At 44.3% G+C, this 14,937-nt stretch overlaps 1 protein-coding gene across 1 annotated transcript in view; it reads left to right on the top strand.

The window, feature by feature from the left end:
* PAPPA (pappalysin 1) overlaps positions 1–14,937 on the top strand; it is a 268,043-nt gene that overhangs the window by 81,349 nt on the left and 171,757 nt on the right. Inside the window, exon 7 of the mRNA XM_061426652.1 lies at positions 5,942–6,440. Within this exon, the coding sequence (XP_061282636.1) occupies positions 5,942–6,440 (499 nt within the window). The remainder of the gene's footprint in view (positions 1–5,941; positions 6,441–14,937) is intronic.

Here is a 14,937-nt window from a genome sequence, read left to right on the forward strand (position 1 = left end):
TCTCCCAGAAGAAGATCTGTGTCTCTTCCATGCAAGGAACAAACCCATTTCCTCTCTGCCCACCGCAGGGACTATGCGCCAGGCAGACACCGTGATGGGCACGGGGACTCTGCAGAGCTGGCTATCTGATACGAGAGTCAGATGAGTATCCGGGAGCGTTCTCCATCTGGTGTAATGAAGCTGGTGCTGATAGACCTCCAGAGTACAGGGAGACAAGTAGAAAGTGGGGGACCTCCCCACAAACTGAGACTCACGCCCTGCTGAGGAAATGTCAGCATATCAGTCAGCAAGATGCATTTAAGAATGTGAGAGGAGTTGACTGTTGAAATCACTGGTCATTTTAGTGTGATCTGGAGACTTAAGGGCCTCCTAAGGCTTCTTCGTGTGTCCTCCAAGGAAAAGATATTTTCATAATAATACTATGACACAGTTTACCTTTTTCACTCACTTTCTCTCCTGAGTGTCCAGTGGTGCTTCCCAGCGACTGCATGGCACGTGATGTCATACTGCTTAGATAGCTAACGGGATGCATGCGTATGTGTTCCTGTGTTTTAAAGCCTCTTAGTTTTAATCCACTATATGGTAATGACATAGATACTATGTACAAGAACAAAAGCTCTTCAGTAATGGAGTAGGAACTTAAATGGGTATGGAGAGAAAGGTATAGACTAGGAAGCAGTTGAGCTGGGGTGAGATGTGTAATGACCAGATGAGGATGGGTTTGGACTCTTCTGAGGGTCGTAAGGAGATGCCACGTGCCTTGGCAGGGGTCTGGGAGATGGTGAGATGTGCCTGTTATGAAAGATCACCTGGTCTGCTCTGTGATGAGGAGGTTGGGGGTTGAGTAGACCTGGGGTGGGGTTTGGGGGGAGGGGAGAAGGGTGCATCTCGGTGGCTGTTTTGGGAGGATGGTGGGGCTTCCCAGGTGGCATAGTGGTAAAGAGTTCTACCTGTCAGTGCAGAGCAAGCAAGACGTGTGAGTTTGATCCATGGGTTAGAAAGATCCCCAGGTGTAGGAAATAGCAATGCACTCCAGTATTCTTGCCTGGGAAACTCCATGCGCCGAGGAGCCTGGTGTACTACAGTCCATGGTGTTGCAAAGAATCAGACACGACTGAGCGTGCACACGTGCACACTGGGTGAAGGAAGTAGCAAGACTCTACCCTGAGACTTTTCTGGCTAAAATCATCTCAGTTTGTTCTACCACCTGAATGAATGAAACAATTCCCTGCATCCCACGCCACCATCCAACCAAACTATCAATTGGTTAGGTCTGCTCCTGGTTCATCCCTGACCCTCTTAAAGCAGGAGTTGCGGGGCAGAATCCCACTGAAGTGTTGAACCACCTCCCCTGTACCCAGAGTCGACTGAGGCCTCCAAGAAAACCCAGCAGCCCTGGGTTTTCCTTTAGGATATGCAAATTTAGTGCACGCAGGCCAGGAAAAGACACTGTTCTTTTTTTAGAGCATCCTATTACAGGCTCTGTGATCCATTTGGCTCAGACCCTTTTAATATTCTTGAAGAAATAAACTTTTCCATGAGCCAAGCTCTGCAATGTTTTTCTCAACTCATTTTCATCCTATTTATCTTTGCGTGTTTAAGTTTTTGGACTTCCCAAACTAACATAAAACTCCCCAATCTGTGAGCGATGCCAGACGTATCTTTGGGGTAGGGGAAAGAGCATGGGTGTGGGGAGGATGACGGGGTTGGGGTTTTGGTCTGAGCCTGGCCATCAATGAGCTCTGTGCCCTTGAGTGAGTCACTTTGCTTCTCTGAAGATAGCATCTTATCAACAGAATGTCCTTTCCAGCTAGGATATTCCACAGAGCCACAACCTCATAGTTTTAACTCCACATTAACAAGATAGAAAATTCTTCACTTAACAAATATTTATGGCATATTCACTATGTTCCACTAACTCCATCTTATGAACTTCAGGAAAAATATAATCACAGAAATTCTTGCCTTTGGCCACAGAATGTGGTTGTTGTACCAAAAAGAAACCCTATTTTCCCTTCTCTTGAGCAAACACTGTACTTCACAGATGAATATTTTCTGAGATATTCAATACCACGACACGCTCGTAGCTCAGGAATCAGATAGCTAGATCTGATTGACTCAAATCTCAGTTTAGATCACTTATGCAAGCATATAACACATGGCAACTGCTGGGTTTTCCGTGAGAGGGTAACAATTGGCACTGGCTGTTTTCATTTTTTTCTTACTTGTGTGAATCTTTTCCCCATTTTTGTGCCCAGAATATTTCAGGTGTGCTGAAGTATACATCTAGAAAAAACTTGGCACCGAGTTTTTATAAACAGTATTTGTGTCAAGAGCTGCAGTGTATATACACAAAGATATATAATAGACATCTGTACAGATTGTCATAAATGTAAATTTAAATCAGTGTGGGTTTGTATAAATATATTTCACACACATATATTGCCTGATCTCTAGTGGATAGCTTATATAAACATGTGACTTTTCATATAAAAAAGGTATGTACTTGTAATGAAGTAACAGTTCCGAAGTACTTTTGTTCCTTGCCCCTTGCTTTCTTTCCTTTCCCCTTCCTTCCCTTCTACCCTCCCTCCCATTCCTTTCCCTCTTTTCCCCTTCCCTATCTATCCTCCTCCTCCCCACCTTTCCTTCCCTTTCCTTTTCTCAACCTTTCTCCCAAATTTGTCACCACCCAGCTTATCAGTCTCCTGGGTGTGTTCATTTTTCCTCCTTAGGGACTCTGATTTGTCCTCCTTGCCTCTCATGTTCCCTTGGTACAGGCAAGAGTTGTGTATTATCTGCACTGATACAGTATTTTGTTAACTGATTCCATTAGACTGGAAGCTCCATGAGAACAGAGACCATGTCTGCAAAACCTGTTCTTCCAGGGACTATAACCTAGCCCTGGACACAGACAGAGGCAGCCATTCTCTGGATGGATGGATGGATGGGTGGGTGGGTGGGTGGACCGATGGATGGATGGATGGGTGGAAAGGTAGATGAATGGATGGATAGATGGATAGATGGAGAGTATCTATAACTCTAAATGTTGGTTTTTCTGAAAGACAACCTTCATTTGCTTGCTTGAAAGTGTTCACTAACTCCCCAGCTGTCTTAGCATGAAGTTCAGTTTCCTTAAAGTGACACACAAAACCCTTCATAATCTGGGCTCAGCTTATTTTGCCGGCCTTACCACTTACTCAAAACCACAATCATCTTATTTCACTTTCTCTATTAACTGTTCTCTTTGCTTGGAATAACTCCTCTTCCCAGGCTTTCACTTGTTAATTCTCCCTTATGTGTCAAAGCAGAGCTAATGTCTTTGTGAATATGTTCGTCTATTAACTATCTCATCCCATTTGAGTTTTATAGTACCCCTTGTGGGGTAGACATCGTTAGAGTAGGTAGTATGGTGAAAAGCTGTATAATTGATATTGTAACCCATGTTTATTCCTTCAAAGTTTGGCATGCTCTCTGGACCCACAGCATCACAAGTATTCTGCTGCCCACCATGGAATTACTTAACATCTGAGGCTCTGTTTCCTCTTCCGTAAAATGAGTTTCATAAGACCAACGTCATAGACTTATTGGCAGGATGAAAAGAGTTGAGGCATGTAACATGCTTGGCACAGTGCCCAGCACACAGAGGATGGTCAGTGTGTGAAGCCTGGTGCTATTAAAGGGACTCAGTGCCCCTTGAAACTCTTTTTTTTTTTTTTTACATCTAAAAGTTTGTTCTGATAACCAGACAAGCTCACACTTTGCTAATATTTCTAGTCCTATTGACTTACTTGAGCATAATGATCAAGCTTAGTTTCTTATCCTTTGGAAAGCATTTGGTCTCTCTGTTGATTAACAAGAAACCAGGGATGAAAATCGGAGCCAAACAGATTTGTCATCTTTGCTCTCCTGTGGCTTCCCACCACTGAAAGTCATTTTCTCCAAGGAAGGGAGAAAGATCTCTCCATTCCTTGTCAGCTCCAGGAGAATGCATGGTGAGGGACAGCGGGGGTGCTCACCTGGAACATACCATTACATAGCAGGCTCTCATAGTCCGTGGACCCTTCACTTCTTTAACTCCATATGAACGCACTAGGAGAGTCTTCACTTAAATATCTATCGAGTGTGCGCTGTGCTCCCTGTTGCTGGGCAGGCACTGTATAAATCACTGAGGTGGCAACTGAGGAAAACAGAGCTGCCAAACAGAAGCAAAATGACAACCATCGTATAGGATTTTGCTGAGAATCAGGTGAATACATTAATGGCTAAGGAATGTGCTTTGTATGCATTGAAACACTGCCCTTGATAAGGCTTTTTGAATGATTAAGTGCTACATAAGTACCAAAAGACCCACAAAGTCAAAAGGATTCAGGGGCTCTTTGGGTTGGAGAATTGACAGAAAGAAGGACTTCAGCCTTATTTGTGCCTTTGACTTGAACAGCTGGTCTCTTCTATCCAGCATTTGCCACAGGTAATAAATGAAGTTGGCCAAGGAAAGGTGGAGGGAACCTTGTAGCTGCACCCATCTCTTCTTGTTCTGACGTGTTGTATCTAAAGAGTCTTTTCAATTTTCCTTGTCCTAGGCCCCTCCCCTGCCTCCCTTGCCCATTCTCGCTCCTCTTTTTCTCTCCTCTTTCTCATCTCCCCTGGGCATCATCTCTTACTCCCTTGGCTGGGCAGAGGCAAGGGGATTGGAGATACTTAACAGCTTTCACTGGAATGGCTTTTCCACCCAAAATCAGTTTCTAGTTTTCATATTGTGGTGATTCCTATTATCTGTAACATTATCATAAAGCCTTTTCAGGCTAAGATTGATGTTTTCTTTTCCCCCCTTTTGCTTTTGAAATATCCAGCCCCTCCACCCCTATCAACCACTGATTTAAAGGGGGAAAAAAAGAATGTGGCTCACAGGACAACCTGAGATCTCCCATCCTCCCCTCACCAGCTGATGTGTATCTCTTGCTAGACACCCTTACATAAATCAAAGCCAGTCATTGCACTGAGTCCTGATTACTTTTCTCAGCAGTGCAAAGGAGAGTTCTCTGAGGGTCTAGGACTAATGATCTCAGCCGAGAAAAATTCAGAAGTCACTGCTCAGGCTGAGATCAGTGGGGATGAGGCATCGTCTCCCTGGGGAAAGACTGGAAGACTCTCTCCTTCCTTCTCCCCCCTCCCAAGCAGCCCTCCCCTCCCTGAGTCCAGCTGGACAGGGCTCAGAGAAGCTCCGTGGCATGGAATGACCTCATGTGGAAGAGGGGAGGCAAGAGATAAGATGGCTCCAGGGCTGCGTTCCAGCTCTGTCATTCAGGGTTCTAGACAGTTTCCTCCACGGAAACTCAGCCCAAGAGGCGGAAGCTATCATAACTCACCTCCTCTTCGCTGGAGGTTTCTGGCCCTTCTGTCCTTACAAGCAGGTTGTACCAGAGGGAGTCTAGTTTATTTAGTGGCTCTCACGTTCAGTCTCGAGAACGAGAACTTCAGGATGAGACGGAGCTAGGCTCTAGTGCTGACTTTTACACATCAAGCTGTGAGACTCTGGTTAGTTCACGCCACATCTCTAAGCCTTGGTGGCCTCACCTCAGAAATGAGTCCTTGCAAGAATTAAACTGGTTCAGAGGACATAGTGGGTGTTTAGCATGCATCCCTTCTTTCTTTCCATCAAGTGAGAGACGAGGAAGGATAGTTTGGGCAGCAACTCCATTGTAAGCAACTTATTTGAAGGTAATTTTGACCAAACGTCTCGTGATTCAGTTCGTTCAGATCCACGTCACTGGGGTAGGAGTGAGCAGAAGTGCTGTGAGCACAGCAGATTCACCAAGACACTGAGAATCTTCCCTGTCTTTTTACCTTCCCTCTGTGTCCTAGTCTGGCCAGTATCTCCTGAGGGCTGCAGGAAACTCTGAGGACTTTCAGAGCTCATATCCTCATCTCTTGTCCACAGGTCATCCAGATGTTGAGCAGCCCTGTAAGTCCAGCGTCCGCACCTGGAGCCCCAATTCAGCCGTCAACCCACACACGGTCCCTCCAGCCTGCCCTGAGCCCCAGGGCTGCCACCTTGACCTGAGATTCCGCTACCCCTTGGTTCCCGAGTCTTTGACCGTCTGGGTGACCTTTGTCTCCACTGACTGGGACTCTAGTGGGGCTGTCAATGACATCAAACTCTTGGGTGTCAGTGGGAATAACATCTCCCTGGGGCCTCAGAACGTCTTCTGTGATGTCCCACTGACCATCAAGCTCCAGGATGTGGGAGAGGAGGTGTATGGCGTCCAGATCTACACGTTGGATGAGCACCTGGAGATTGATGCGGCCATGCTGACCTCCGTGGCAGACAGCCCACTCTGCCTGGAGTGTAAGCCGCTGCAGTACAAGGTGGTCCGGGATCCTCCTCTCCAGGTGGACGTGGCCTCCACCCTGCACTTCAGTAGAAGGTTCACAGACACGTAAGTGTGCTCTCTGGACAGGGAGATGATCAGGTAGGGGGCGGGGGGTTGCAGAGGGATGTGAGGAGGGTCAGAGTGTCCTGCACTGGAAGGAGGGTGATCACAGACTCACCTCTGGGGATTTGTCACCTGGCGTTGGGTGAGTTGATATGGTGGGAAGAACAGCAGACCAAGAACCATGAGTCCTGAATGCTGGTGGCAGGTCTAACCTGGGACTCTAAGCCTCTCTGACCTCTCTGTAGCTTACTTTTCCCAACAGTGAAATGAAGGAGGCTGGATGAGATTAGCAAGAAAGTCATTTATTAGTAATGAAAATACAAGAACTGGAGTTTGCTAATGATCTCCTTTTTGGATTACATGGAAGTGTATTCTTGCACTGTGGTTGCCTTTTGAGGAAAGGGTGAAGTTACAGCAGGTTGGCTGGGAACTGGGCATGTTCTCAAATGTTTGCTTAAAAATAATGATGGCTGCTGCTGCTGCTAAGTCATGTCAGTTGTGTCCGACTCTGTGTGACCCCATAGACAGCAGCCCACCAGGCTCCCCTGTCCCTGGGATTCTCCAGGCAAGAACACTGGAGTGGGTTGCCATTTCCTTCTCCAATGCATGAAAGTGAAAAGTGAAAGTGAAGTTGCTCAGTCATGTCCGACTCTTAGCGACCCCATGGACTGCAAGCCCACCAGGCTTCTCCATCCATGGGATTTTCCAGGCAAGAGCACTGGAGTGGGATAATGATGGCAGGTGAGCATAACCAGTAACTGTCTTTGTTTTCCAATGTAGAAGAGAGGTTCATACCCATTTGGTTCTTCGGCGCCCTCGCAGCTCTAGGTCTCCATGATTCTTTTTGGGTACTCGTTGCTTGGATGTGAGATAATGTTTGTTCTTAATATTCCTTTCTCAAGTCATCTCTCTATCACTTCTTCCTTAAATATCCTAAGGATTTATGTTTCATGACAGGCACCACCTTATTATGAAGCCATGAGTGCTTTTCCTCTCTGCCAAGCCATGGGTTACTGTCTTTGCATCTCTGACTTATTTCATCCTCTCCACAACCACAGCCTTAGTCTCCTCATTTTACAGAAGGAAACTGTAGCTTAGAGATGTGAAGTCACTTGTCCAAGATCACATACTTAGGAAGTGGTGAGATCAGGATTGGAATTCATCCTGGCTCCAAAGCCAGTGCACTTAACCACTGTTTAATTAAAGATGTGATTCCAAGTTCTGCTTTAATTTAACAAATGAGGGAGCCTTAGCCTCACCTAGTGTGGATATGAAGTCTATGAAGAGTCTATGAAGTCACATCTGTTGAACCTCACCTCTTCTATGTACAAGTGACATAGATAGGGAACATTTTGAGAACTGAAAAGAACAATAGCTCAGGAGTCAGACACCTTGTGTCTAGCCCCAGCTGTTCCACTTACTCATGCTAGATAAATCAGTCAATCACTTTGAGTTTTGATTTACTCTCTGACTGATGAAAATGTTGAAGTCGATGGTAACTATGGGCCTTTTGTTGCACTTTCTTTGGTTCTAAGATGATATAAGACACAATCTCTGCTCTGTCTGTTTGAAAATATGTGCTAAGCCAGTTATTAATAGAAACCAAGTTCTGGAGGAAACTTTTAATCTCTTTAAGAGACAGAACCACTTTCAGACACTTTACCAGCACTTCCTTTTACAAGGCCGGCAATTAACGTGCACATTGCAAGCAAACCCTTGCCCGTTCATTGACTCAGAGATGAAGAACATCTGTTTAAGAACTGAGAGGGAGCCCTTGGTTTGTGTTTGAGGATGTACTTAAAAGACCGTCTTGCCTTGAGAATCCTCCATAACCCCATCTCTTCCATCTCCTCACTTGTCTAGAATGGTAACATTCTATAAATATGCATCCACTTAACATTTCTGTATAAAACAAGGAAGAGAAGAAATAATAGATGTCTTAAAACCTCAACTTAGACACAGCTATTTTTTTTTTTTTTTTTTTAGCCTGGAGTTGTGAGCCTGTAAGAGCTAGCATGGGTTGATAAGTACAGGATGGTAGATTGCACTAAAGAAGTAAAAACACCGGAAGTTCTCTTCTCAGCTAAGCCACTAACTTGCTGTATGTTCTTAGACTAGTCACTTACTCTTTCTGGACCTCAGAGGCCTTACATCCATGAGGAGGAGGTTGTACTAGATGAGGGATTCTCAGACTGAGTTGCACATTACAAAACTTAAGGATTTGAAAATCATCTCCAGCTCATTTACATCCCCATCTCCTCCTTCCTCCTGGTCCTGCCCCAGATATTTATTTAGTAGGAAAATGAGGCATAACCCTTAGGCCTTTAACATCTCACTGGTTGATTCTAACTTGCAGCCAAGTTTAAGAACCTCTGCACCAAAGCAGGCTCTTGAAGTGTGGCCCAGACCAGCAGCATCAACAGGATCTGAGAATTTAGAAAGGGCAGGTTCTTAGGCCCCAGCCCAGACTGCTGACTAAGAAACTTTGCATACAGGACATCTCCAGATGATTCTGATGCTGTTTGAAGTTTACTAGTTATTATTCTCACTGATCTCTAAGCCCCAGGAAGCTCCCAGTTCTCTTTACTCACACGACTGACTGCTCATTCAATTTACAAGTATGTACTGAGAACATTCGAGGTGCCATAGTCTGTGCTGGGAGCCGTAGATTTCAGAGATGACTCGGTCCTCTTTCCTTAGACACTCACACTGTATTACTGAAGACCTTAACCGCTTGGTAAAAATGCCAAGTCCTAGGCCGATTTGCTCCCAAATCACCACTCTTCAGGTCCAGACTGTGTACCATTTGCCCCTTCATCCTCAACAAACGTGTCTTTGGCCCCGACTATGTTGCAGGCACAAGGGCTAGACTGAGTCCTTCATTGACCTTTTCCTCTTTGTCTTTCTCGAGTCCCAAGGAATTTATTGGAGACCTGGGCTGGGCCGGGTTCCGTTTCCTGACTTGAAAGTTCTCTGAGACTCTGAAAAAATAAAATATCGTTCCAAGTCAACCTACTATTTCAACTCCTTTATCTCTTGGTAATTCGAGTTCTAAACTCCAACACAAATACCTCTTTGTGTGTGTGTGTGTGTGTGTGTGTGTGTGTTTCACTGCTTTCACATTTTTTCCATATCAAATAAATTGGCTCTTAGACAAGTTCTATATAAAGACTGTTTTGGAGAAAAAGAGGAGGGAGAGAAAAAATGCTTTCTTTTTCTTCCCTGACTCAACCCATTACATGATTCCCTTTGACCTTTGTCTTCATTTTTTTCTCTCAACAAAAATATTTATTCTTTCTGTTATCTATACTGCAGATAGTTTCCCAAGGTATGACATTGATGAAGGGAGAGGCTTCTGTGCTTACCCGATGGGCGCTGCTCGTAGACTGATTGCTCTTGGCCAGCGCGAGGCAGAACTGCAGACTGTCTCCCGTAAGTGGAAGCTCTCCATTAAGTGAGGTCTGAGACTGACAGAGGAAAAGGGGACCCGTGCTGACTCCGCTCCTAACTCCCTATGTGACGTGAAGGCACGTTGCTTCACCTTTGTTTATTTTTTTCCTGCCTGTAAAGTGAGGGGACAACATATAAAGCTTTTCTCTGTGGATAGGAGTTGTTCTTAGGTGATTCGTTCTCTTTGGTTGGTTGTTTTTTAATAGTAAAAGGGACTCGGCAGAGACTGTTTATCTCTGACTCAGTACCCAGCATGGACCTCACTGGTTCTGCATGTCCCAGTGAAAGGTGTAGTTTGTGGATAATGGTAACGATAATAATCTAATAACCACTTACTGAATGTTGACTCTGCTTTAAGTGCCTTTCACGTATTTATGAGGCAGGTAAAGCTCAGAGAAAAAGGCCAAAGCTCAGAAGACTGAATTATCCAACCTAATACAGCTGGTAATGGGAGTAGTTGTGTTTGTTTAGTCGCTCAGTAGTGTCCGACTCTTTTGCTATAGCCCAGCAGGCTCCTCTGGCCATGGGATTTCCCAGGCAGGAATACTGGAGTGGGTTGCCATTTCCTCCTCCGGGGGATCTTCCCAATCAGGGATCAGAACTCGTGTCTCCTGCATTAGCAGGCAGATTTGTTACCAATGAACCACCAGGGAAGCCTGGTAATGTCAGAGTCAAGTTTAAAACCCAGGTCTAATTCCAAATCTCACCTTCTCAACCACAATACTCCACCTGCTGTAGTAACTCAGAGGCAGAATTTTAGAGCTCAGACCTACATCTAAGCTGGCTGAAGTTCAAGATACAGAAAGCAGAAGACAGGATTACAATTCACAGGCTACCAGCCCACAGACCGTTCCTGAGACCTGCTCTTGGAGTCGAGCAACACGAAATACATGGCCAGGTCTTCTTGTGTCTGGCTGGGAAGGAGTGAGGATACTTCTGTTTCTAACTTGACTGCCAAGCCTTCTGCACTGGGCACCATGCTCCTTGGGTCTGTATTGAATCTCCAGTTGTCTCTAATAAATAAAGACTCTGGATAAAACTAAACCTTTTTGGCTTGGAGAAAGTGAGATATAAAGCAAACCAGGAACAGCAGATAGCAGCTCACGTTCATTATTCATCAGTTTATCTGTTCATCCATCCATTGTCAATTCAGTGGTTTCTAACCCAAACTTGGAAGAACTGAGCTGTAACTGAGGAATATAAACTCCTTGAGGACTGGATTTTTGCCTCTTTATCCACTGGTGTGGTCCACGTGCCTAGAACAATTCCAGGCACAAAGTTGGCATTCAGTAAATATTTTTGAATAATTCTTGAATAAAGAATGGGAAGGGGTTTAGCAGTTGAAGAGAAATGGAGAAGTGGCAATTTACTAAGTAGCTACTATATGTCAAACACATATACTAAGGTCTTTGCTTAGGCGATCTTATTTGACTTAATCTGCACAACTCCACAAAGTAGGTGGTCCTATACCCCAAATTACAGATCAGAGCCTAAAACTCAAAGTCTACACAGCTATCAAACAGTGTAACCATTGCTGGGGTTTGCACGGAGTTCCATCAACTTCAATGCTAGTGCTATTAATTATTCATTCTCTAGTTGAACAAATTTGTCTGTTGCCTACTTTGGTTGTACCTCTCTGTTCTTAGAATCATTGATTTAGAGCTAGAAATATTCTCAAAAGTTGTTTCTCCCCACCAGCTTATTTGTCTGTCCAAATTAATTAATCTATCAATTCTTTCATATTCAGACCTATTAAGGTGCCAACACAATCTCTATTTCACCTCACATCCTTGGTATTCTCAATATAAGTCTTGGAGTAAATGAATAATAATAAGGGAAGTATGAACTTTCCTGGTAACTCAGCTGGTAAAGAATCCACCTGCAATGCAGGAGACCCTGGTTTGATTTTGGGTAGGGAAGATCCCCTGGAAAAGGAATAGGCTACCCACTCCAGTATTCATGGGCGTCCCTGGTGGCTTAGACGGTAAAGTATCTGCCTGCAACGCAGGAGACCTGGTTTCAATCCCTGGGTTGGGAAGATCCCCTGGAGGAGGGCATGGCAACCCACTCCAGTATTCTTGCCTGGAGAATCCCCATGGACAGAGGAGCCTGGTGGGCTACAGTCCATAGGATCGCAAAGAGCTGGACACAACAGAACGACTAAGGACAGCATGGCACAGCAAAGGAAGGATATATTCCATGTGATCTCGGTGGAAATTGTTGTGAATATGAGTCCACATTTCACAAATCAAACCCTAAGTCTCTTTCTCTGGATTCCACATATTCAGAAACCCCATCGATAAGCTCAGAAACTTTATAGCTCACTCATTAGTTCATTTTCTGGGAGTATATTTGTTGATTCCCATCATGAACCCAGGCACCTTCAAGGCACTAGCAATGCAGTAGTGAATAGGGCAGAGAGGACCCTTACTTTTACTTGATCCCTGTGATGTAGTTGGAAGAGACAAACCAGGGAGCATTACAGAGTACCCCAGTTGGTTAGAATATAGTGATTTTTAGATAGGTTGTCAGGCAAGTCCTCTGTGATAAGGTGATATTTGAACAGAGATCAGAAGGGTCTCATCGTGACTTATAGTAAAGGCTGGGTGACCTGTCATCATTGAGACTCTACCCTGTTTGGAACAGAAACGTCTTGTAACGTGATCCTTGGTCTTTGATCACTGTCGGACGTATCTTATCTTTAGCTGTGTATGTTTATTCCTCTTACCTGGTTCAGATTCTTAAGTGCAAAATTTAACATGCTTATTTGTAACAGAGTCAGGGTTCCATGAATGCTTGTTGGGTAAGTGAGTGAAGAATGAGTCAGCAGTAGCGCAAAGTGAGACCTCTCAGAGACGAGTTTCTTGCCTCCAGATCTTAGCCATAAGATTGACATGTGATGCCATATTAAACGTCAAGGATTGGGAAATGTTAGGCCAAACCAGGGCCACTTGAAACAGGTGGCTCTTTCATGCTGTTTCTGTGGCTCTCAGCTGAGTCACCACTTCATGGTTTTTCTTAGGGCCATTTCTTTTCCTGGCTCTTTCTGTACATCACTTAGTCATGTGTTCTTTGTTCTTATAATTGTTCCTTTTTTTTCTTTCATTCATCAACCAAATGGTGAAAATCAGTAATTCAATCGTGTTTGGTAATGACTCCTATATTCACAGATATTTACTAGGTGTCTTGCTCTGTGCTATCCTCTACACTTGAACTAGAGAGCCCTGATGCCTGGCCTTATGAGCACACAGTTTAAAAGGGGAAACAGGAAAAAAAATCAGGTGATTATGCTGCAGCATGAAAAGTGTGTGGGGTGAGGAGCATAAGAAGGTGATATAAAATGCAAGAAGGGTCTCTAACCCAGCTTGAGATGATTTAGGAAGGTTTCTTGGAAGAAGGTTTCTTGCGGGCTTCCCTGGTGGCTCAGAGGGTAAAGCGTCTCCCTGCAATGCGGGAGACCCGGGTTCGATCCCTGGGTCAGGAAGATCCCCTGGAGAAGGAAATGGCACCCCACTCCAGTACTCTTGCCTGGAAAATCCCATGGACAGAGAAGCCTGGTAGGCTACAGTCCATGGGATCACAAAGAGTTGGACATAACTGAGCGACTTCACTTCTCTTTCACTTGGAAGAAGTTGTATCTGTCTAAGTTGAGACCTAAAAGAGCTAAGAGTTGATTATTGAAGAAGTTTGCCGTAGGATGGATGGTTGGAAAACAGATGCTCATCAAAAGTTGATACATACATAAACAAATGAAGGACTGAGCGGATGAATGGACAGATCGAATGTGCTTCCTGGCCCAAGAGCACGCTCAATCTCAGATCTCATGTAGAGTTTGGAGGAGGGGATGTAGTCATCTGGCCTGTCTATCCACTTTGATCCTTAAATCTACTTTATTCCTTTTAACTGCTAAATAATATTCCACAGTAGGAATGTGCCACAGGTTATTTAACTGTACTCATGGTCACGACTACTCAACAAATGGAAGTGCTTTGTCTTTGCCCATTGGATGGGTAAAACATGACTTTTCATTGGTGTTGCTATGATTGAGCATCTTGTCAAATATTGACTGGCTTTGCATCTCCTCTTCTGTGACTTGTCCGTTGACATGTTTAAGTGCTATCTGATTGTTAATCTTATCATATGTCGGTTTTCCGAGCTGCTAAATTGGGATTTTAATGTCAGCCCACCTGCATATCCATCAGTGTTCTTGGAATCTAGGGTAAAACGGGTAGTCAAGGATGAACTAGCGTTTAGGAAGGAGTTACTCTTAGAAATCATATATTCATTGGTATCTTTCTCAAATGCCCCTTGGATGGGAACCATGCCACCTTTAATAAAAATCAACCCAGGTTCTGACCTCAGCGGAGTCTAAATTTAGTCTCTCTGTTAACCACCATTACATATGCAGGTATCGTCTGTTACCGGTAGTACTAGCTTCACGACTCCTAGTAATTACCATGTAGAATATACTTCATATATGCTCAGTCATGTCCAACTCTTTGTGACCCATGAATTGTAGCCACCAAACTCCTCTGTCCATGGGATTTTCCAGGCAAGAATACTGGAGCGGGTTGCCATTTCCTTCTCCAGGGGCTCTTTCTGACCTAGGAATCGAACCTGGGTCTCCCACATTGCAGGCAGGCTCTTTACCATCTGAGCCACCAAGGAAACCCCCAGGAAATACTTCATATATGCTTAGTATTTTTTATAAGCCCACCAATGAGATATAGCTATCAGTATGGTTTATTTTTAGATGTGTAAGGTCAGACTCAAAACAATAAAGTCATTCAGTTATTCATTTAAGGCCTTCCAGTTAATAGATGCTAGAGTCAAGTTTTACATCTCCTTGCCTGACCCTAACAGACGTGCCTGGCAAACTATAGAGCGTAATCATTGTTATGACAGAAAAAGGATAAGGTGATATCTTGATGAATGGAGAAAGTAGCTGTTAAAACTAGTTTTTCTTGTTTCCAAGAAGCGAGAGAATAAACACACACAAGATAACTTCTTTTCCATCTAATTTTTGAACATTTAAGCAGATGAGAAAAAG

The sequence above is a fragment of the Bos javanicus genome, chromosome 8 (assembly GCF_032452875.1).
Source record: "Bos javanicus breed banteng chromosome 8, ARS-OSU_banteng_1.0, whole genome shotgun sequence".
Lineage (NCBI taxonomy): Eukaryota > Metazoa > Chordata > Mammalia > Artiodactyla > Bovidae > Bos > Bos javanicus.